General features: G+C 40.6%; 1 protein-coding gene across 15 annotated transcripts in view; it reads left to right on the forward strand.

Moving 5' to 3' along the window:
* Nucleotides 1-24614, forward strand: part of NTRK2 (neurotrophic receptor tyrosine kinase 2) — a 214899-nt gene extending 190285 nt beyond the window's left edge. For all 15 annotated transcript variants that reach the window (XM_078386149.1, XM_078386138.1, XM_078386136.1 and 12 more), the window contains 2 exons: nucleotides 18079-18237; nucleotides 19648-24614. In XM_078386149.1, coding sequence (XP_078242275.1) covers nucleotides 18079-18237; nucleotides 19648-19833 — 345 coding nt within the window. In that variant the 3' untranslated portion in view covers nucleotides 19834-24614. The remainder of the gene's footprint in view (nucleotides 1-18078; nucleotides 18238-19647) is intronic.
* Nucleotides 24615-24874: the final 260 nt, after the last annotated feature.

Below are 24874 nucleotides of genomic sequence, written 5' to 3' on the forward strand. Positions count from 1 at the left end.
ACCTAGGATCCCTTTTTAAAAAAAATCCAAGGATAAAAATAAAAGTAAGGTAAAGGTAAAGGTTCCCCTTGAATTTAGTCCAGTCGTGTCCAACTCTAGGGGGCGGTGTTCATCCCCGTCTCCAAGCTGTAGAGCCAGTGCTTGTCCATAGACAGTTTCCGTGGTCTCGTGGCCAGCGCGACTAGACACAGAACGCCGTTACCTTCCCACTGTGGTGGTACCTATTTATCTACTTGCATTTTGCATGCTTTTGAACTGCTAAGTTGGCAGGAGCTGGGACAAGCAACGGGAGCTCACTCCGTTGGGTGGATTCAATCCTACGACTGCTGGTCTTCTGGCTTTGCAGCACAGAGGCTTCTGCGGTTTAACCCGCAGCGCCACCACGCCCAGAGTAAAGTAAAAGTAATACATCATTAAAATAAAAATACCAGACATCAAGAACAAAATAACACAAAGAGCCAGCAGTAACAATAGAAAAAGTTAAATAAAGCAGCACAGTCTTTCTTTTGTTTGAAAGAAATATTTTTCCACTGTTGGCAGAACACACATACAGAGGAAATTACTATGAATCTCCGGGGGGGGGGGGACAGCGTATGGGGGCACTGCCAGATGAAAAGCCCACTCCCCCATGTTGCCACCAACTGTGCCTTAGAAGACAGTGGCCACACCAACTGATCTTAAAGGAAAGACAAATTCAGACAGAAGAGTCATCCTCCAAGTGGCAGTTTCCTTGGACTAAAAATGTTTATCTCTTGTTCTTAAGAGGCGTCTTGACATTCTGCAGAATCGTAGCCTATTTTTATGACTTCATTTTGACATTCACATCGGTTAGCTACCTCTCCTTCTTTTGCTGAGATCTGGGCTGTTCTGCTTTTCCCAGGTTTTATGTCTGTAAGATAGTGAGTTTTCCTCTCTTTCTCTCTTATCATCCAAATTACATGATTTGTAAGCATATTTCTCAAGTGAATTTAAATGCAGCTATTTTGCTGTTTGTCTTCATTATGTAACTCTGGATCAAACTGGAATGACTGTAAATACCTGCTTGAAATTGTTTTTCTAGACCAGTGGTCCTCACCTTGGGTGACGCAGATGCCCTTGAACTGTAACTCCCAGAAACCCCAGCCAACACAGCTAGTGGTGAAGGCTTCTGGCAACTGCAATCCAAAAATACCTGACTTATCCAGGATTGGGAACCACTGCTCTAGACCCATTCATTCACTCTGCAATTACTAAATAGCATAGGTATTCGTTATAGACAGGAGAAATTGGGAAAAGTGAGACCTCAATAGGGTTTTGTGTGTGTGTTTGTGCATTTTTAAGCAGCAAAATCAAAATACCACACAAGTAGCTATCATGAGCCAGGTCAAACTATTTGTAAACCAGAAGTTTCGGAGATAGGCAAGTTAGTTTGCTTCAGCAAAATAAAAATAGATACAAATTAAAATTAAATATATCAAAGATATTGTGGTTCCTTTAAGACTAACAAACATATTCTACTGTGAGCTGTTATGGATTACAATCCACTTTATTGACCCAATGGTCCTGTGAGGTAGGCCAGGCTGAGAGTATGAGTCACCTAATGCCACCCAGAGTGTTTTATACCTGAGAATATGAACCCAGGTCTGCCAAGTCCTAGCCTAATGATTATACTGTGCAGACTTTCTCTGTTTCCCAACACACTGATCATTTTAAACAGATGTGTTGATGCAGCTTCACACTTTCTAATTAATTAACACCTTCTGTATATGAAGCATATGTGGTACCTCTTGAGTTACAGCGCTTCTACTTTAGAGCCTTCTGTAAACCTGTTCACATCTACCTGTTTGGTTAATAAACCCTACCATTTTACCCTTTCATCAACAGCTGAAGACCTACCTTTTCAGACAGGCTTTTAACAATCATGTTAACAATGTTGTGCTATAATCCTGATTTTAAACTTTCTTTTTAAACTTTCAGTCATTTCAAGTCATTGCTGTTTTCTGCCAGTAGTATGGTGTCATCTGTATATCTTAAAATACTGATCCTTCTTCCACCAATTTTCACTCCTCCTTCATCTAAACAAACACAGCTTTTCATATGACATGTTCTGCACTTAGGTTGAACAGACGTGGAGATAAATATACCCCTGCCTCAAACCTTTGCTAGTAAGACATCATTCTATCCCTCCATATTCTGTCCTAACTGTACCCTTTTGTCCAAAGTTCAGATTATGCATCACAGGTTACACCCATTTCTTTTAAATGGATTTAACCTCTTTTGGTTAAATCCATTTAAATGGTTCACATCTTTTCAGAGTCCATACAGTCATAGACTGTGCTATACTTTATAAAGTATAGACTCATTTTTTTCTGAATTTCTTTAGTAAGCTCCAGTTTGCATTTACATTTGCAATATGATATCTTGTGACTCTTCTTTTTCTAAATCCAGCTTGAATATCTGGCATATATAATAAGCATACCTTTGCATGCATGAAAATTAATGTGATGGTTTGGCAGTTATTGCATCTCATTTCTTTGGAATCTCATTTTGCTGAAACGTACACATGTAGTCTTTCACCTAAACGAACACTCACATTTAGCATAAGGATTTGCTAGAAAACAGTGTAGGCATTTTTATACTGGTTTAGTCTGCCTTTATCTCCTAAGGTACCACTGAATTCCATTAATTTAAGAAGCAGAAGCCTCTTGATATGCTGTATCCCATCTGCTTTTACAAGGTTGCTCCTCATTCCTTTATAATCACTTATAGTTGCCACTCATGAATGTATTGACTTTGAGATAATGGAATTCCATTTTACAAGTCTTGTATAATATCCAGCAAATCTTAATAACCTACAAAGTTCTTGGCTTGCGTCGACCAAATGGTAATATTATCAGCAGCCACTATTCCTAAATGGCTGATGACATGGTAAATATTTCACTGACGTCTGAAAAGCCTGGATTCTTGTTAAAATATTCAGTGGGTGTTCTTCAGGATCTTCTTGAATGGCTGAGAAAATAATGAAATCACTCAGAAATATAGCAACTTCTGTAAAGTAAATAAATAAAGTCTGTTTTGTACATGCTGTGAACGAAAGAGTCACAGAACTGTAGAGGTGGAGAGAACCCTGGAGGAAAAAGGGTCCCCTGCCAAACAGGAAGATCTTTTTCTGTCATTCTCCAAAAAGTGACAGGTGAACTTGTTAAATCTTGAGGCATCATCCTAAACTGATAGTTACCAAAAGAAATGGCAATGACATCCCCAAGAAACTGGGATAATACTCTGTTTTATACTCTTCAGTCAGATTAATGCTAAAAGCCGTAGATACTTTCTGGCCCATGTAATGAAGAAGAGCCATTGCTTTCTATGGGTTCTTCTAACAGCATTTGATATGTCATATCTCTGCAGTTATAAATCCTAAGCAAGGCACCACCTGTCTTCCAGCCTCTTCTGTCTCAAGTATGCTGCAGTTCTTCATGAAATAGATGTTCTTGACAAAAGATTTCACATATGCATGCTAATTGTATGTATTACTACCATGTCACTCCATTCAGGTTCACCTTAATTTGATGACTGTATCCTACTGATTTCTGGATTACTTCTCCAGCACTTACTTCAGCTGTGTTTATTCTTTTCAGGGTTCCTCACTGCTTCCTTCACAACTAGAAGGCTTTTTCTCTTTCTTTCATCAGCTGCTCCAAATTAAAGCTCTTCCCTCCTTATCTGTCTTTGTTTTCTCTTATACATTTCAATTTCAGGGACGTTATTAATAAATTACCTGTGTGGACGAGGAACACTTCTGACTTAGCACAGCCAATGCCAAAGCCAACACTTGTAATTTTGAGGGCAGCAAAATCCAGAGCAACCCATTACGCTTATACTTTAAACGTCAAGCTTCTGTATATTGTTATCTGTTTTATATATAATGCTACCATCCTTAAGAATGTCCAGAGCTAACATATTTTTGAACTGAACATCCTTCAGCCCCTGTAAAGTGGATGGGTTGGATAAAAAGACAGTAGGTATTCTTTTAAGCTACAATCCTGTGTACAGTTATTTACACTGAGATGAATGCAACAATGCTTGCTTCTGAGTAGGCATGAGTAGGCATGTATTGGTAGGATTGTACTGTCATCCTACTGGTGGCTTAGGAAGAACTGAGCCTCAAGTTCTGATGGATCTGCCATGCCTTTATCTGTTTTTCCTAGGTATTAGAAAAAAATACATAGGAAATACCTCTATGAAGTCGATTCTAATGTATGGTCACCCTTTCCAGGATTTTATAGGTAGAGAGGATACAAAAGTGGTTTACAGTTGCCTTCATCTTGGGGCACCCTGGTGCAGCTTGCTCGTGGCTAAACATCCTGGCTCTTCTATAAGGCACATTGGTGAACTGAATTCCTGGTGCCTGGCTCCATAGCCAAGTGTACTATTTTATAGAGTTATCCAGAGAAGTATTTGTTCCATAATCTACAGCAATTCTAAAATGTAAAAGCTCTCAACTTTTCTCATCTTGACATTTTCAGGAATGTCATCATCTTCAAACTGTGTTCATGCTTGAGCTTGTCTACTGAAGTAATTAAGTTCTTCACTGGCTTTGGGTAAACACTCTGCTGGGAGGGACTGGGGTTAGAATCATTCACCGTAGTTTTTAATGTCAACTGCAATGCTAGCCTCACTCAATTTATCAGCACTCTCTTAGCTAGTTTTATCACTTGGTATAAATACAGCAGTGGGAAATGCTGCCACAGGATTAGGAGTCTCCAACCCTCCAATTAGAGCAATGGTTCCCAACATGGGGGTTGTGACTCCCAAGGGGGTCATTATGTGTTTCCTGGGGGGGTAGCTGCAGATGACTAAGGTGGGCTCTGCCCCAAAAGAGGCAGCAATAACTGTTCAGAGTAGTGAGAGGTGAGGCTGCACTTCTACACCTGTAGAATGGTCAGGTCCCACTTAATCCAGCCTGTGGTTAGGGAAGAGAAGGGAGTGGGGGGGAGTACAGTGGTGCCTCGCTTAACGGCAAAAATCCATTCCACGAAAATCGCTGTTAAGCAAAAACATCGTAAAGCAAAAATAAAAAGCCCATTGAAACGCACTGAAAATCTTTCAGTGTGTTCCAATGGGCTTAAAACTCACCATCCAGCAAAGATCCTCCATAGGGCGGCCATTTTCACTGCCTGTAAAGTGGGAAATCCATCCCTAAACACAGCGGGGGGCCATTTTATTTACGCGATGGCCATTTTGAAACTGCCGATCAGCTGTTGAAAAATCATTGTTTTGCTAGGAATCAGTTCCCGAAGCAAGGAACCAATCATCGCAAAGCGAAATTCCCCCATTTAGACCATCATTTTGCGATCGCAATTGCAATCGCAAAAAGATCGTCGTAAAGCAGATTTGTCGTAATGTGGGGCAATCGTAAAGCGAGGCACCACTGTACTACTTAATAGAAGGGTAAGGGGAAAGAAAGCGGGAAGGTGGTGGCAGGACTCCTGTTGCCATGTAGGGTGAGAGGGTCATCAGGCCAGTCAGATGAAGCCACAGGGTACCATGCAGGACATCAACTGTAGTGTGAATGCTGACGCTGAATTGTGGAAGTTGCAGGAACAGATGAAGAAGCTTGATAAACAGAATGAGCAGCTTCACATTTGTAGTGCTTGTGGGGCACCAGGCAGCAGCCTGAAATGGCTCCTCAGTATTACCACCTCTGCTGGTTGTAGCCCCCATCACCCTGCTGTCACATTCCTTCTCATCTCCAGTTCCTGCTGGATCTCAAGCACCGGGTGCCTCAGGCCCAAGACAGGCCCAGGCAGCCTCTCCCAAGCAAGGAACATGGAGGTGGCAGTGGCAGTGGCAGCTTGGCCACTGCAAAGGTTGGAGCAGCAGAGGGAGCCGGAAGATGAAATGGGCTGGTGAGAAGAAGGGAGGGGTGGAGATAATGTTGTCCGGATGGGTGTGTTTGGTTGGCTAAAATATATAAAGCCGATTCTATCTTACTTGTTCAAATGTGGACCAATGCATGATTTCTCTTGCTCCTTCGTGCACATGTTGCAGGGGGGAAGGGTGGAGGAAGGCAGTGAGACACTCCACTTTCTGCATCAAGGTTGTAGTTGAAAAAATATTTTAATGTGTTTTCTTTAAAACATCTGTTAAAATACCTTTTCATGCAAATATGGCGGTGGGCTCACAGGTTACTTGAGTATTATAAAAGGGAGTCACTGCTTGAAAACATGTGGGAAACACTGAGTTAGAGGGTTAATTTTGCTTGCAACTCAGATCCTTATGATGTCTGTATGAGATTTGTGGTGATGAACTCCCCTCTTTCAGTTGGAGATGGCAAACCAAGTAATTCCCCTCTGCCCCCAAACTCTGGGAAATAGCTCAGTAGTCCTGAGTTCAGACTTCAGGAATGTCTGCATAAATGAAACAATGAGGTCTGAATCCGTTCCTCGTCTTCAAACAGTCTCTTTAAACTCCCAAACCAGGCAGGGCGATCTGCATCCTTCCAAGTGTTGTTCTGTACCCTGATTTCCACCAGCCTCTGCCCTCTGATTTTTCTCATTGCTGGGTTAAAGATGTGAGCAACCTGTAACTTCTCCAATCAAATGGCCAGAAAGCAGACTAGGAGGGGCAAATGCTCATTGGGCAAATAGTTGGCAAAAAAAAAGAAAAGAAAAGAAAGGATTAAGCAGCTCAGTTTCCCTCCACTTAACCTGAAGCCACTGGAAGTTGCTTTGCACTGTAAAAGAAAGCCCTTGAACACTTGAGAGTTCTACCCAAAACACAACAGAGATTTGCAATCAACAAATAAGTGTATTTAATTATAAAGCCAAATTATAAATAAACACAAAAGTGTGTATGTATCAGCTAATAGAAATAATGAGTCCTTGGAAATCTCAGTTTCTTTTATGTTGTAAACTTTCATCAATTGTAGGAAGTCCAAGCTCTAAACTCTTTCTTTGCTTTATGAATGCCAGAAACAAAAGCTTCCCATAAAATGTTATATGACAAAAATACAACAAACACGCACAAACACACAGAGGAGGGGGGGGGAGAGAGGGAGAGGGGAGGGGGAGGGAGAGAGAGAGAGAGTATTCTCCCTGTTATATTTACCACTGAACTGAACCAAGTCGTTCAACTGCATACTGAAGCACCACATAAGTCTTATTTCATCTGTCAGCTGCTCACATTTAAAAACACAAAGAAATCCACCTTATTTATTTATTTATTTATTTATTTATTTATTTATTTATTTATTTATTTATTTATTTATTTATTTATTTATTTATATCCCGCCTATCTAGTCGCAAAGGACTACTCTAGGCGGCTTACAACAGGGAAGAATACAATAAGAATAAAACAACAAATTACAAAACAGATAAAAGTAAAAAACAATAAAAGATAAGAAAATCAAAAGTAATCTGGTGAGAAGGCCTGCCGAAACATCCAGGTCTTTAGTAGATTCTTAAAAGTGCCCAGCGAGGGAGCTCCGCGAATACCAGGAGGTAAATTATTCCACAGGCGAGGAGCGACCGCCGAGAAGGCCCTATTTCTCACCTTCCCTATTGTACTGAAAAGGTGGAACACACTGAGCTTGTGCAGTTCTTATGCACTTTCTGCTCTCTCCCTGCAGGTTTAACGGACACCATGCTTGGATGGTTGTTGTTTTGTTCTTGGCATCAGGGTGGCATTTGTCAGTGGTAGCATCCTGGATTTGCATACTGTACTTTTTGCCATCTTCTCTCTCAGGGACTGGAGTGTATATTGAGTGACAAATGCAGCATATTTTTGTTAAACTATTGTCTTTGTGCAGTGCTAGACAATGTGAGCCCCCCAATGTTCCTGCACTTCCTTACAATTGACCTTGCTGGCCAAGGATTCTGGGAGTTAAAATCCAAAATAGCTGGAGGGCCAAAGTTTCTGTATCTTGGCCTTCAATTCCTAGGCACTCTCCCCTATTCCGTAGAATAACCTCTCCTCATCTCAGTAGCATGGGGCACAGGGTGGCCCAGAGTGATAATTAGTTTCAGAGCTTGGGAAAGTTACTTTGTGAGAGGACACCTGGCTGAGGGGATTCTGGGAGCTTTAGTAAAAAAAAAAAAAAGATGAACTTTTTCCAAACATCCAGTATCTAATTCTCTGGCTTTGTGTCTTATAGGTTGCTTTGTGACTCTCTCAGTTGTTTGTAAAGACAATAGCAGCATAGCAGGGGACAATCTCTTTGCCTACTTCTAACAGAAAGTGGCCCTTCTTTAAGAAGAATTAATGCATGGCAGCAAAACTGTTATTTCTGTCCCCCCTTAAATAACAGCAGGGGTTGGAGCTGCCAATAAAAGCACAGCAGTCTCTCTCTGTGTGTGTGTGTGTGTGTGTGTGTGTGTGTGTGTGTGTGTGTGTCTGTGTGTCTGTGTGTCTGTGTGTCTGTCTTCTGAAACAGCAGTCCTCACAGACACCTGCAGGGCTCCATTGTCACTGCACAGCTGCATACCTGCATGGGTGAAGGGTGTCAAGGTCTTACACAGGAAAAGCAAGGAGGAGCTTGTGACGGAGTCAAGCGGTTTGCTGAGGCGTTCTTGTGGGTGTTTGCATTGAACTGTCACTGCAGGAAGGCTTTTTATGATATGGTATTTTGGCAGCTGGTGCTCAGAGGAAATTAGCTCTTTCTCTCTCCCCCACCCCCTTGCTTTTTTAGCTCCAACATTACAGCCTGGTTTGGCCATTGCATCATTATAGGACCTCAAGGATTTTAAAAGGGAGTTTTTAGGAGCTGTGGTGTAAGGGACACAATTATCGGGACAGTTTTATTTTTAGCTGAGGGCTCCCATCCTTATTCTTTACACCAAAGATGCATTAGACAGATTATATTGCTCCCTCTGGCAGCAAAAGGAATATACAGTGGTCTGTATTTTCCAGGCTAAACCAAGCCCCATCATGACAGCTGCCAACTGTGCCAGTTTTAACACAGAGCTACTGCTGAGACAGGAGAGAGAAGCAGAGTGATGGACTCTTGCTTGGAAACCACAGAGCTTCTCAGCTCCATTAGAGTGAGACTGTTTCTTGACTTATTTATTTGTTTATATTATGCCACCAATAACAACCAGTCCTACCATTAGGTGGAGTGAATGGGAATGACTGCTGTCAAATCACGTAGGAATCCAAAGGTGTTCCTTTTCCATTCATGGTTCAAAACGGCCTTCTGATTTATTGTGTAAGCAGGAAATACTTTCTTACAGGGTTGGCCCTACTATTAGACACGGTGAAGTAGCTGCATGTGGTGACTGTGGTTAGTGAGAGGTCAAAGGTTGCAGAGCAGTGACATTTTATTGGAGAGCAGAGTTGTGTGTGCAGGAAGGCTGACTTTTCCCCCTTGAGTTGGTCTAGAACCCTCAGATGGACTGTTGAAGTCAACTGGCAGAGCAGTCCAGTTTTGTGTGTGAAATTTGGGAGTGGGGAGGCGCTTTGTTTCAGGCAGCCAGAGGTTGTGAATCAGCCCTGCCCGCTGCTCTGGTTCTAATAAAGTTCTAACTGTCTTCCACTGAGTTCCTGTGGGATTATTATGTGGGAAACATATGTTAAGATGGCACTGGATGAAGGGAAGGAGAAAGCCTAGTGTATGAAGGTGAATTAGAAGGCTGTTGTTACAGAACCATTAGGAAACAAACACAGATGTGACCCTTCCTAATTCCTGTGCCAATCTTAGGACAGCAGCTTTATTATCGTTGTGCATTGTGAGTTTTTATTTCAAATCTCATGGATCTCAGGGGTCTGCCCTCACAAGTAGATATGTTGTTTTTGGCACCAAGATTTGAAAACTCCATGAACAGCTTTCTGCAGCTGTAATTTTAATTATATAGAGATGCTCCCCTGCCTTGTGTGAAGCAACAGCCAAGCATCTCATAAGAATCCGGAGACTGCTGCGCACAGGCAGGTTAAATTACAGTTATTAGAAGGAAGTTATTTAAAGACCAAAGTTGACTGTCTTCTATGGAGCAAAGCCCCCACACCAAAATGCAATCCAAACAAAATGTTTGCTTATCATTCTGGACGTCCTCTTGATTATTGCAGCTTGCCTGCAAACCAAACACATTTCCTTGCTTTTCTGTTCTATACCAAAGGTATTCACTTTTGTGAATAAAATAATCACTTTTATTGAGGGGGGGGGTGTAAAAGAAGGGACAGGAGAGCTAAATACAGATAAAAATTTCAACAAGAATCAAGCTAATCTGAGTTCTTGGGTTGGAAGCTGGGTTTGGTGGAGTGGGAAATAATAAATGAATCAATAAATCCAGTTTTATTTTAACTCTCTCCTTACCTGTAGGCGAGTCAGGGATGAAAATGGAACCAAAGTGCAGAATGATCCTGTATTTTTACTGAAGCAAACCTTAGTCATTTTAAAAGAACACTTGTTGTCCCCCTAAAATGGTCTGATTCTACTTTGAAAAAGTTAGGGATATAATATACTTTTAAGCAGAATAACTGTACACATGAGATACACCATTTTTAGAATGGTTGTTGGGCAGCCCTGCTCTTTTTACAAGGAAATTTGCCATCTAAGGCAAAGCATCACAGCCCCTATGGCTCACCCAAATCAAGGTACATAGCACCTACAACCTGCCACAAAGAACAGAAAGTCCTCCCAGTACCTTTCCCATCTCTGACCATAAAACAATGTGCTACAATTAGTAGTTGTTTCATTACATTAAAAGTCTCCCTCTGAAGCTGCCACTTTGCGCCTCCTTCTAGTAAGACCAGCCCTTGCTTCAGCAGTTCCATTTATTGAACTGAAGGAAAATACTTCAATAAGCCTGAGGAGGAAGTTACTACAAGGAACTAGGGTGAGAAGGATATATATATAGAGAGAGGTAGTGTGTATCTTGTAGGAGCATAGCCCATAAAACGTCCCAGTGTGAAATGTTTGTGAATTAAAATACTGGTAACCGTGGTGGTGCTGTGGGCTAAACCGCAGAAGCCTGTGCTGCAGGGTCAGAAGACCAGCAGTCGTAAGATTGAATCCACACGACGGAGTGAGCTCCCGTCGCTTTGTCCCGGCTCCTCTCCAACCTAGCAGTTCGAAAACATGTAAATGCGAGTAGATAACTATGTACCATCTCAGTGGGAAGGTAAAATGGTGTTCCCTAGTCACGCTGGCCACGTGACAACGGACAAGCGCTGGCTCTATGGCTTGAAAAACGGGATGAGCACCACCCCCTAGAGTCGGACCTGACTGGACTAAAAATGTCAAGGGGAACCTTTACCTTTACCTAACCATTGGGTCTAATTACACATGTATATAGTAACAAAGGTATCTCACAACGGAAGGAGCAGAGCTTAGAAAGTTACTTTTCAGCTCTCTGAATCTCCCAGACAGCATCATCAGTAGTAACAGATGACAGTGGTCCCTTATCAACATCAACTCAAAATTCCTCTGTTCTGTAGAACGCAGAGGTGCCATCTTGTCCTCCCATTTTAGATACCAAAATGTCACAAGCCAACTCTGCGGCCAACATAACTGTCAGTTCAGTCTGGAGACACAAATCTCTTTGCATGGGTTATCAATAGCCCTGGCCCTAGTAAAGTCTTACCTGCTGGTTTAAAATTAGCTGGCACCCTAGGGAAGTGCTTGAACCAGTCTACCTATCCAAACTGGTCCTCCTCTGTTTCTCATGGCCATGGTTGTGCAGCATGTGTAGATCTATTAGACAGCACTTCAGAGGGTCCTATAAGCATTTTCACAAACTTTCATCCACCTTATTTAACTCTGTCCCACTGCCAAGAGAGCTTTAATTCTGAATCCTTTGATGAAGATTAATTAAGTGGTCCCAGACTCAGGCAGGCATCTCAGTCAGCTGATGCCTCGGGAGCAAGGAGAAATAGATTAGCTGCTATATCTTGCATCTGATGGTTTTGTATACAGTAAATTCCATGTGTGTGTAGGTTTGCTGCTGTGATCCATTATTGGAGCCCATTCTGTTAGTTATATGTGCAGGCATTTATCTCATGGACACGGCAAATCTGACCAGGCCCATAAAGGTGATCAATCTCCTTCTGTTTATCTCCTAGTCTGTTGTATATTTTTGGCATTTGGCCGCACTATGCTCAAAATGTTGATGTGGCAGGGTTTGCGCATTTGCAGACTTTGTTTCTTTGGCAGTGAGCTACATGTGTTTGGAACTGTGAATGCTGGAGAAGGGAGGGGAGGGGAAGGAATCGTTACAGGATGCCAGTTATTACGCAGTACCACTGCTGTCATTCAAGCGTGCTCCCACAAAAGCTGGCAGTGTTTTCTGTCATTGCAGCAGCCAAAGGGCCATGAATGAGAAGAGAAGGAGTACTCTTTATTTTTAAACAAAGTGGCATGTGGAGCTGAATGACAGGTCATCATTTTATTGACATGAATGTGCTTTGGATTAGGAAAGGAAGATAGGTTTCTTAAAAACATTGATGAATTCCCACTGTATAACACTGAAATGAGAGAGAGAGAGAGCTTTATCAGTTGAGCTTTATGATTCAGGCCACTGCCGCCCTCCATGGTGACAGAAGGAAGAGTTGCTTAGCCTCTGAATTGCTTCATCTCTCTTCACCTGTGAGGAAAGCAAGACCTAGTTTTGCCTCTCCTTTACTGGGCAACTAACAGTGCACTCCTATACCTGCCTATTCCGATAGCAACCCCAACTGGGTTCAGCAGGACCTACTCCTGGGTATATAGAATTGCAGCCTAATATCCTTGAAGTCACAACCATTTTAGTCAGTCCAGACTTCATCTTGACTAACTCTTGCAGCCCCTTAAACTCGAAACAAAGGCAGTTAGATGAAGCAACCATGATGGTTTGCTAGCAAAATAATTCAGGTTTAGATATAGAGAAGCATCTCATCCCCATTCAGCCATAAATCCTGAATGGTCTATGGCAGTGCCCTTTGCAGGCGCTTATAGAGGTACAGTGGTGCCTTGCAAGACAAAAATAATTCATTCCGTGAGACCTGCCGTCTTGTGACATTTTCGTCTTGCGAGGAGAGTTTTCCCATAGGAATGCATTGAAATATAATTAATGTGTTCCTATGGGAATTTTTTTTTAAAAAAAAAGTCACTTACCAGGTAGGGAGTTGGGGAGGCACCATTGGAGGACTGGCAGGGGTCCCCCACAACTGCGCTCGCTGCTTTCAGAGCTCCCCCAGCAGTCCTCCGATGGATCTGGGCAAGCCGCTGAAGCGAAAAGAGAAAGGCAGGGGGAAAGGGCGAGAAGTTAAAAAATGATGCTGGGGAAGGCTTCAGAGGCTTGCCCAGCTCCATCGGAGGACAGCCGGGAGACCTCTGAAAATAGCGAGCACGGTTGTGGGGGACCCTCACCAGTCCTCCGATAGAGCTGGGTAAGCCCTTTTCCCCTGCCTTTCTCCTTTTGGAGGCTTGCCTCCGATGGTGCTCGGCAAGCCTCCAAAAGGAAAAAGGCTGGGGAAAAGGCTGGGAAGTTCAAAAATGGTGCTGGGGAAGGCTTGCCGAGCACCATCGGAGGACTGCTGGGGGACTTCTGAAAATGGCAATCACAATTGCAGGGGACCCCCGTCAGTCCTCCAATGGTGCTTCCCCAGCTCCCTATCTGGTAAGTGACTTTTAAAAAAAATCCCATAGGAACAAATTAATTAAATTTCAACGCATTCCTATGAGAAAATGCACCTCGCAAGACGAAAATATCTTCGCCTTGCAGGGCACCAAAAAACTCGCAAGACACTTTCATCTTGCGAGTTTTTCGTTGCCCAAGGCAATCATCTTGCGAGGTACCACTGTATTAAATAAAAATAAATACAATTTCAGTTCTGCCTCAGGATAGTCAGCAAGCATTTCCATTAGGCAAGTGAGGTGCTGCTACCAAACAGCAGCAGCCCCACCCCTGCTGTCTGGCCTGAGCCCAAGATGCTCCCCACTCCTATGGAACAGAGCTGGGTCTTCTAAACTAAACTATGGCATAAAGTGAGGTGGAGGGCACTAGTCCATCATTTCTGTTGAAATCAGATTCAATTTCCAGTCTAATGAGCCTCTATACATTGTCCTTTTCTGTAAGCCAGTCAATAAAGCCAGAGCTTCAGATTGTCTGGGGCAGGCAACTGTGGGACTTGCATCAGTTCTAGGCAGCTGGTGCATACTGTTCCCCCCCTCTCTATGTGTGTATGTGTGTTTGTGTTTGTGCATGTGTGTGAGAGAGAGCAAAGTGATTATCCTACATTTATGCTGCTGTTCCACAATATCCAACTATAAGGAGACTAGTAAGAAGAAGAGCATGCTCCTGCTCCTTTTTTATAGACAGGGAATGCCCTAAATCATATTAAAACCTCAATAAAAGAGAGCGCTATGTTTTACAATCACAGCTTTCATTAATTTTTTAAAGACTATACCATAAACTCACTGAATCAAAGCCGTCATAGATCCCATATGATGAGCAGGCTTAAGAGCCACTTAATATTTAATGAACCCAAAGCCTCGAACAACTAATAATGTTTTAATGGCACTTGCCCTTTGCTCCGGTGTGTAGCTATGTATTTCTAAGAGTCTGATTTTTAAAAACATGATTTTTAATTTCTAATGGATGATCATCCTTCCACTAAGTAAGTGAAGAAGAGCTGTGCCTTCTCAGTTCCTCTTAGAGCAAGGGGCAGCAACTGAATCCATGCTTGTGTCTGGGATTCATATTGGTAATGCATTATTAACACCATACTTTACATACTTAGCCACAGATCATATTAATTCCTTTAAGAATATTTTTACACATCCTCATACTAACACCCTTGATAGCAATCCATAATGTACTTTGAAAGCTCCAGAGGTCTCAAAATACCAGAGAGCAGCTGCAGAGGCTCTGTTTCACCCATGTTGTCCTAGATATGTGAGTGTAAACATGGCTAAGTCTGAAATCACAGAGTTTTTGTGCCCTTACAAATTGCATAGAAAAATACATTTGCCAGTTGTGGCTTTTGGTGTTTCCGAAACACTGGGGGGAATTCAGTGGTGTTTAACATTCAGCAGAAATCTGCTTCAGAGAGCTGGGAGAAAGGATGCATTGCTCCCTTCTACAAGCAAAAGTCCATGTGTGTGATGTTGAATGTTGTCCAGTATGACTTGCTTGAGCCATCTGTGTATGAGTGGATGTGGGAAGGAGGAGACAATTTCAATTATTGATTTTGTACTAATCACAGAGTTGGATGGAACCCTGTCAGCTATCAGTTCTAGCCTCCAGCTTGATAAAAGAAATCCAGAATTAGAAGATCCTCAACCAGTGTCTTATCAGCTTCTTACTGAAGACCTCCCATTAGTCCTGTGATATTAGGTTTCAACCAAGTGCCATTACCAATTTTAAAAATGCAATATTCATAAATTGTGTGTGTGTGTGTGTGTGTGTGTGTGTGTGTGTGTGTGTGTGTGTGTGTGTGTGTGTGTGTGTGTGTGTGTGTGTGTGTGTGTGTGTGTGTGTGTGTGTGTGTGTGTGTGTGTGTGTGTGTGTGTGTGTGTGTGTGTGTGTGTGTGTGAGAGAGAGAGAGAGAGAGAGAGAGAGAGAGAGAGAGAGAGAGAGAGAGAGAGAGAGAATGTTCTTGGTTTCATATTGGACATAGCGTTCTTGTGACCAAACTGGTAAAATGTGAGCTAAAATACAACTGTTAGGTAGCCCATACTCAAAGAGTGCTCATCAATGGGTCCTTGTCACTGTGAGATAAATCACAAGTGAGGTACTGCTGGGTTCTGTCATGAGACTGGTGTTGTATAGCATCTTTACAAATGACTTGGATGATGGAGTAGAGGGCATGGTCATCAGATATGCAGATGACACTAAATTGAAATGCATAATGTAGTATTCACCCTCATGGCCCCTTGCTTGATCATCAAGACTTTGAGCACATGAAGGCAAACAATCCTCTCTTTTACACTGCTGCCACCAGGCGATCACTAAATCACCATTACCTCAGGAAGATTCAGGTCCACACTTCAAGGTCTTTTAAATAGAAATTTTGTTTATTGATTGCAGAGATTGAAATTGATTCATGAATATCTTCTATAGGTAAAGTTATTATTAACAACAACCTTCTAATTGGTAGGTAAAGGTAAAGGTTCCCCTTGACAATTTTTGTCCAGTCGTGTTCGACTCTAGGGGGCAGTGCTCATCCCCGTTTCCAAGCCATAGAGGCAGCGTTTTGTCTGAAGACAATCTTCCGTGGTCACATGGCCAGTGCGACTTAGACACGGAACACTGTTACCTTCCCACCGAGGCAGTCCCTATTAATCTACTTGCATTTGCATGCTTTCGAACCGCTAGGTTGGCGGGAGCTGGGACAAGCGACGGGCGCTCACTCTGTTGCGTGGATTCGATCTTACGACTGCTAATTGGCAGTACACTCCTAATTCTAATTACACCTCAGAATTCCCCAAACTCCACACTCTATCCCCTTCTCTCACATGCCACTCTTATTGACTCTGTTACTCTTACTGACTCCCTGACTCTCTGACTCCATCTCTTATAGCATCTCTCCCAGCTCTGCCTCTCAGCAACATGAATATACACGAACCATTACATAACAAAACATGAACCATTGACCTAATAAATGGGGAATGCTACAATAACTTATACTTCAGAAGGTAGAGTCAACATGTTGGAGTAACAGAACAAAGTAAACAAAGTTAATTTCAGCAGGAGAAAGCACAAAAGTCTACTTTTAGGTAGTAAAAATGAGATGAATGTATATAGGGTAGGTGGCATCCAGTTTAGCACTAGTACATATGAAAAAATCTAGGAGTCTTAGTAGTCCACAAGCTAAACATCAGCCAACATTGAGATGTAGTCCCCCCCCCCGCAAAAGCTATGCTAGTTTCATGCAGCATCAACATAAGTATAATGTCCAAACTGAAGGCTCTAATATTATCACACTATTCTTCTTGGTTCAGTTTTTACCTTGAATACTCTGTCAGTTCTGGATACTACTGTATAAGAGCAGTACTGAAAAGCTGGGCAATGTCCAGAGGAGGGCAACGAAGATGGTAAAGATTTTGGAAACCAAATTGTATAAAGAGCAGTTGAAGGAGGTGACTATGTTTAGCTTAAGAAGAGAAGATTATGAGGTTACATGAGAGCTGTCTTCAAATCTTGAAAGGCTGTCAAATGAAAGATGGAGCAAACTTGTTTTCTGTGGCTCCAGAGGGCATCATTCAAACAAATGGCTTCAAACAACCAAAAAAAAACTTCCCGACAGTAAGAGCTGTTAAAAAAATAGAATGGACTACCTTGGAAGGTGGTAGGTTCTTTTTCATTGGAGATTTTAGAATAAAGGTTGGATGGCTATCTGTCAGGGACACTTTGCTTGTTCACTTCCTGCTTTGGGAGAGGGTTGATGTGATGATTTTTAGGGTTGTTTCGAGCCCTACAAATTTATAACATGGCCAGTCATGAGCTGCACTATGGCTTTGATATGTTTCACATATTTTGGGCTCAAAAAGGAGAAACACAACCTCCATCAATACATCATTAGGGCACCACCTGCAACCTGGGAAGCATTTAAGAATAAGAGTAACTTTTTAACCTTTAGTGAAAGTAGCAGCGAGTTACAGCTGAGAAAACAGTGCTTCATGTCCATGAACAGGTACAGATGCTCTTCTCTAAAAATAGCTCAGTAGCTCTGTATGTGTTCACATGTTCTAAGCATGGTATTTGAACACCATAGGCTAAACTCTGGGCCAAATCCCCCATTCTAAGAAATCCACTTCTAGAGCAAATGGCCCCGCAAAGGTCGACAAAGGTGTAATTGTGAAAATGTATTAAAAGAAGAGGTACATGTGGCTTCTTGACTATCTCTGGAATAATCAGTTCCTTTCCATGTCTAATTCTGGAGTCACACACCACAAATTGTGAGAGAAAACATTGTATATGCATTGTACATTTTTCTGACACACAGCTGGGGGGAAAACAGTTTTTGTAGCAAATAATCTGGTCTAATGTGGATTATGAAGATTTCAGAATTCATGAACAAGGGATCCCCTATTTGTAATAGACATAAACTAGCCAAGGAAACAGAACACGTCTGTTTCCCTGTGCACATATTCCCTAACTTCTTTCCAACTTTTTCACCCAGGTTGGGGGACATACTATGTTACCCATTCGTTGGATGCCTCCTGAAAGTATCATGTACAGAAAATTCACCACAGAAAGTGATGTCTGGAGCCTTGGAGTTGTTCTATGGGAAATCTTTACATATGGCAAACAGCCATGGTATCAGCTCTCAAACAACGAGGTATATCTTACTGTACAAACAATGACATTCTTTGGTGTATTTCTCTACCATAAAGCTTCCACAGTGTCCTGAATCCTCATTTTCTTTGCTGTGCAAGTGTAAAGTCAACAACGTCTACAGGTGCAAGGAATTCCACAAGTCCTTGTACAGTCCATTATTTATTTATTTATTTATTTATTTATTTATTTATTTATTTATTTATTTATTTATTTATTTATTTATACATACATGCATACATACATACATACACACACACACACAGACACACACACATACACAGACACACACACACAATACATACATATATACATACATGCATGCATGCATGCATGCATGCATGCATGCATACATACATACATACATACATACATACATACATACATACATACATACATACATACATACATACATACATACATACATACATACATACATACATACATACATACCCCACCTATCTGGTCGTTGCGACCATTCTAGGCGGCTTCCAAACAAATAAAAATAACATTTAAATATACCAAGATAGAGAAAAAATAATAAATCAATAAACAGATTCTTCAAGATGGAAAAAATAACATAAGTGAAGAAGGAAAAATTAAGTGTCAACTGGAGGGAAGGCCTGCTTAAACATCCAAATTTTTAGTTGGGTCTTAAAAATACCCAGCGACGGGCCCGCACGAATCTCTGGAGGGAGGTTGTTCAAGAGGTGAGGAGCCACTGCCGAGAAGGCCCGGTTTCTTGTTTTTTCCTTCCGGGCCTCCCTCGGCGTCAGGCTCCTCAGCCTCACCTCCTGACTCGATTGAGTGATATAGGTAGATCTTGGTGGGAGTAGGTGTTCCATCAAATATCGAGGCCCTATACCATTTAGGGCTTTATACGCAAGCATTAACACTTTAAAGTCAACACGGAACCGAATGGGCAGCCATGAACTACTGTTGTTAGTTGCCTTAGTTATTCCAGTTTCGCTAATAATACAGAAATGAGCAACTGCTGCCATTCAGCAGTTAGACTTCAGTTTCCATCACAACAACCCACCATAGCCAATGGTGAGAGATTATAGGTGCTGTTGTTCAGCAATAGCTGAAGAGCCAGAGTTGCTCGTCTCTGCACTAGCAGAAAAATGCTACCTCTTATAAGTTTTCCACCAACCTAACACTGGATACAACCGAATGTGATTTAAAACAACCAGGTTGTCGGGCTTAACAAAAAAAAAATTTTTTTTGGCCCAGAAACTTAACATCTATTTGCCAAAGTCATGGAGGGGAAGGGAGGAAAAAAGGTGCAGACATATTAGGCAAATATAAATTGGGGGTGGTGGTGTTAGAATGTATTGACTGTCCAATGCATCAGCAATGAAAGAATAAATAATCTGTCTCTTGTTCCCCCCCCTTTTTTTTTTTCTTTTTCCAGGTAATCGAGTGCATTACTCAAGGCCGTGTCCTGCAGCGACCTCGTACGTGCCCAAAGGAAGTCTATGATCTGATGCTGGGGTGCTGGCAGCGGGAGCCTCATATGAGGCTCAACATCAAAGAAATACACTCCCTCCTTCAGAACTTGGCCAAGGCCTCTCCCGTCTACCTGGATATTCTAGGATAGAAACTCCCGCAGCACATCCTGTTATGGAGTGTGTGAATGAATGTGTTCCATTACCACTAAACTCCATTAAAATGTCTTCTTAACTCTTGACAGTATTACGTACAAAGAAATGGAGAAGCTTTCAAAGGGCAAGCTATGTGCATTTCTCCCTCTGTAGACAGATTATTGACTTTATGACATTACTGACATGTATTTCTTCTCTCCTTCATTCTTTTTGTTCCTCTGTCCCCCCTTCCCCCGCTGCCATCAGTTCCTATTCAATCAGGCTTCTGCATTATTATAACTCTGCATAGACAAAGGCCTTAACAACATGATCTGTTATATTGACACTCGGTTTTGCCCATCACAACTAATAATGCCTTGTTGTATTCATGCCTTTGATCTGGATAAAAAAGGGAAAAACATGACTCGAACTTTGTGACTTCTACTGTATGGATATCTGGAGCTTCTGTGGATTCACCTCTACTTCATTTGCTTTGGCATCAAGGTGGAAGACTAGCTTTGTTTAAGGGATATGGAGGGTGTTGGGAGGAGAGAGCTGAGATCAAGCCAGAAGGAAAGAAATTTGCATGCTGAGTAAATCACTCTTTGGAGATACTATAGGATCAGATGACTTCCAGTGTATCAACATAATGTAAAATTATTAGAGGAAAGGGAAGGGTTTGAAAAGATTTTCCTAGGAAACATTCATACAGGTGTAAAGGCCCTTCTCAGTGTGCTGCCATTTCTACATTGATAGATGTCTGTGTTGAATAGTAAAAAAAAGTGTCACTGCGTTGCCCAAAAATTTTGTAATTCTGTGCTCAGCTATGACTCTCCAGGCTTGTCCTACCCTGGGGATTTCTGTTGCCAGTGGTTTTTCTGTTCTCCAGTTAGTCTTTGATAATCCAGGCAAGAGCTGGGGCTTATTGAAGTACCAAAAATTTATAGGACCATTTTCTAAAACATGAGGTTTGGTTAGATGGAATGAGACATAGATGTGGAGGGAAGTTTATTTTGACAGCATGTTCCTACCTTTGTCCTCTTTCTATGTTTACTTTTTACCCTTTCTCTGATCCCATCCCTTTGACCCCATTGAAACCACCCACCCTGCATGGTCCTTCTCAAATAATACCCAGGAATTTGAGCTGAAAACTGTCTCTTTGTACATTCAAATAGGTATAGCAAATTAATGAAGGAAAGCATATATTTAGTTGTACGAAGGTTGTTAGCTGCATTCATCTATACAGATGGAATAGGATGGTATAACACTGCTAAAGTGTTTACTACAGATGTATGAGAGAACATGTCCTAGAAATCTCTAGAGAAAATAGTATGGTTATAATTTGACAGAATATTAAGATGCAGAATTCAAAACCAGTTTTTGATTGATTGAGAGGTTGTATTCCTGCTATTATATATTTGTATCCTTTGATTTAAGGTTGACAGATACAGTATTGTGTACATTCAGTGTGGCTGCAAGGCTGAACTTGGCAAGCTCATCACATACAAATGGAGAAGGTGTAAGGATATACACGTCAGATCATTTTTATTATGATCCCTTAGGATAAGAGAAAAGGTAAATCCACTTTATTCCTCTGAGGATGAAAGTGAATTTGCTGCAAAAGGGGCGTATTTTTAAATAACAAATGGGATCATAAACGCACTGCGTATCAATGTTTTGTTATTGTTTTATTTAAAATTTTAAGCAATTATTTTTCTAAGTGATCGCATAATAATTTAATATATTTTTAGTTTGCATTTCTTATTTATTAAGACCCTTTCTCGCCTTTGGCAGTTTGGAAAGATGTTGATCTTTTATTTTTCAAAATCTAAAGTAAAATAGAAAATGTTAAATAGTAGTGAAGTTGGACTTTCTTATATTATTGACAGAAGTCAGTGAATGATACCTATAATAATGTAACTCTAAAGCCATATATAAATATATACGTATAAATATATATTAGTTCCTAAATAAGAGTTGAGCAGGTTTTTTAATGACTAAGGATGATTAATATCAAATACAGTTTGAAAATTATTTCAGTGATGGCTGAGAAGAACTAATATGAAAAGGAAAAAATGCTGAACATTCAGTCTTGCCCATTTTCTTATTTATTGCTTTAAGTGTCTTTCTAGTTAGTTCATTTCCAATATGAGAGAAATATGGGAAATAAAACTTGAGATGTCAGAGACCAATAAAAGACACATCCATCAAAATACAGTAGTATGTTCTGCAATCATTTCTCAAAGACTTGAATCGCTTCCACAAAACGCTTTGTTAGTGGTGCAAAGAGTGCATTGGTTTATGTAACATGGAATCAAAATGGAGGTACTTCAACTGAAAGCACTTAATACAATATCAGTAGTGTTTGGCTACATGGCCAAGATAATTTAGTATTCATGAGTAAATGCTATTCAGGATTATTCTATTCCAGTGTTAATTAATAGATTCCTGTTTGTAATTTCTATCAGTGTTTCTTTGAGGGTCAGAGGGAGGCTTTAATACAGGTTTCCTTACATTACTTTTTCCTTGCATGTTTATAATGATATCACTCTATTAAAAATAAACAGAACTAGTAATTAAAGCTTCCCCTCCCCTGCTGAAATGGAAATAGATACTGGGACAATTTAGTGGCTGTATATCATAATCCCTCAGCCATAATCAACAAGAAACTGTAAAACAGACAGGGCCTACAAACAAATGACCTCAGCTAAAAAGTACAGGAATCTTAAGAAGCCTCAAGAGTACTTCGCCTTTCCACACTGGACAAACTGGTATTGCACCTGCTTCTTACCAGGGTGGGTATCATCACAACTCAGGTCTGAAAAAAATATGGGAGAAAAATAATAAAAACGCTGGACTACAAAGATTTGACAACCTCTGCTCTGTTCATGAAAGAGAAAGAACCACAGGTTGGTAATTCCAGAGAAAGGGAAGCAAACTTCATTAAAATGTACCATTCTTTACATCTCAGTACACATTTTTTTAAAATGATTTGATCTTGAAAATAACCATGTATGCTGTATGATTGCTGAAAGATTGTATACCAAAACAAATGCAAAATGTCATCAGATGGTGTGTGGTTTTTTTTTCCTTACTGGAAAAACATAATAGAGTAATTAAAAATACTGTGTTATAATATAGTGTGCATTAGTATAACTGTATGTCCATGTTAAAGGACCAAATGTTCTATACAGCCAGTGTTCTGTACAATGTGGCTAAAATGTGGCCTGTACTGCAAATGTGGACCTTGGTGAATGAAAAGCTGCTATTGTTTTCGGAAAGGTGTTAACTAACTAATGCTTAAACATTTGGATGTATTCATTCAAGTGGCTATAAGTATGGGAAACTGAAAAGAAAATCAAGAAAAAGAAAGATATTATGAAGGATAAAGAAATATAAATAATCTACTGTGTACATATTTGTTACGTGTATAACTTCAGCTGACATTCTACACTAAGCAAGTGTGACAATCAGGCTTATTAATAAAAAGAGAACCTTTCTTGACTATGCTACAGTCACACACATATATGTAATACACATTATGTGTGCGCACATGTGCATTTACATAAATTGTGTATAAAGCCACAGTAGATATCTAGCTGTATATGTGTTTTATAAATATTTTATTTATACATATGCAGACATGTGTGATTGTGTGTATATGTATAAATGTTTGTACACTACACATATATTCTTACTGTATAGAGGACAATGAGATCAATAGGTTGATATGGTATGCTACGTAACCAAAATTCATTTACTTTCTATTTTCCTTAGGTATATTTTAATTTTTTTTTACGTATTGGAGTTTTGTATTTAAGTTGCGTGAAGTTCTGCACAATTGGAGAAATCCTAAAAATCTAATTCTTTATTGACGTGGCAATCCTATATAGATTTACCTGGGAGTAAGCTCCATTGTAAAGTGATGGGACTTACTTGCAAGTAGACATGTATAAAGTTGTGCTGTAAGTGCATAAAAACAGCCTCAATAACATCATCCTATTTGCTGGCTTATTTCAGATTGGGTTTAAGAGTCTGCCTTGGGTCTAAGGGTTTGTTCACTATAGCTGCTTGTAAAACTATACACATTTACCTGGGAATACATACCATTGCACCCAGTGGTACTTGTGACTAGTTATATAGTGGATTGGTCTGTTTTTAGTCTCTTTTACAGTAATTTTTAAAGAAAATCAAAATCCCTCATCCCTTGCCATTTCCCACTTGTTTTATATACTATTTTCAAGAATAAGCTTGAAAATGCAAATATCACATTGAGATTACATGATACCGCAGAGAAAAGACCATATTATTTGGGTTGAAAATTGCATCTTCAATGAGATCTAACTTTTCATTGAGTCATCTGAGTAGGTTCAGGCTTCTTGCCCAGATCATAGACTGTAGCCGTTCATTTGGAGCAACTGAGGAAAAAAAAAATCCCCAATTGATTTTAAAGGCCCAACAAAATTATTCAACTCATGAACTTGCCCATAGCGGCAAGAAAGTATATGACAGCATTCCGCTAAGAGTAGACTTCCTGTGCCCAAGCACAAGGATAACATAATATATTTTCTTGGCACTTCCTTTTCTTATTGACCCATGCTTTTACAGCAATTTATGTTTTTTTCCTGTTTTTTTGTTTGGTCCTCTCAATTTAAAAATTGTGTTCTAACTAATTTTGATTTTATTGTTTTTATGCTACGTTTTAATTTTTATGCTTCTTTTTGAGCCGTCCAGAAAATTTGTTGTGGGGCAGCTGTATAAAACAATAATGGATAAATAAAAATACTGGAAGGGGAAAGCTGTTTCTTTTTGCATATTTTTGCATATTTCTAGTATCTAGGAGTTGCTTTTTGACCATTACAAGAGCAGAATTGAAACAACTGTTTGGGCTGGTATAAGGAGCACTATTGAAGCTTTTTCATACCCTCATCCCTATCCAATATTCTCTCATTTCACCTAGTTGTTGGGGCAGAGCAGTAGATTTTGTGAAGTACCAGGATCACATATTACATGAGGAACCTAACTCTTTTTCTTAAAGGGCACTGTCTACTGAGAGTC

Source organism: Pogona vitticeps, chromosome 2, assembly GCF_051106095.1.
Source record: "Pogona vitticeps strain Pit_001003342236 chromosome 2, PviZW2.1, whole genome shotgun sequence".
Classification (NCBI taxonomy): Eukaryota; Metazoa; Chordata; class Lepidosauria; order Squamata; family Agamidae; genus Pogona; species Pogona vitticeps.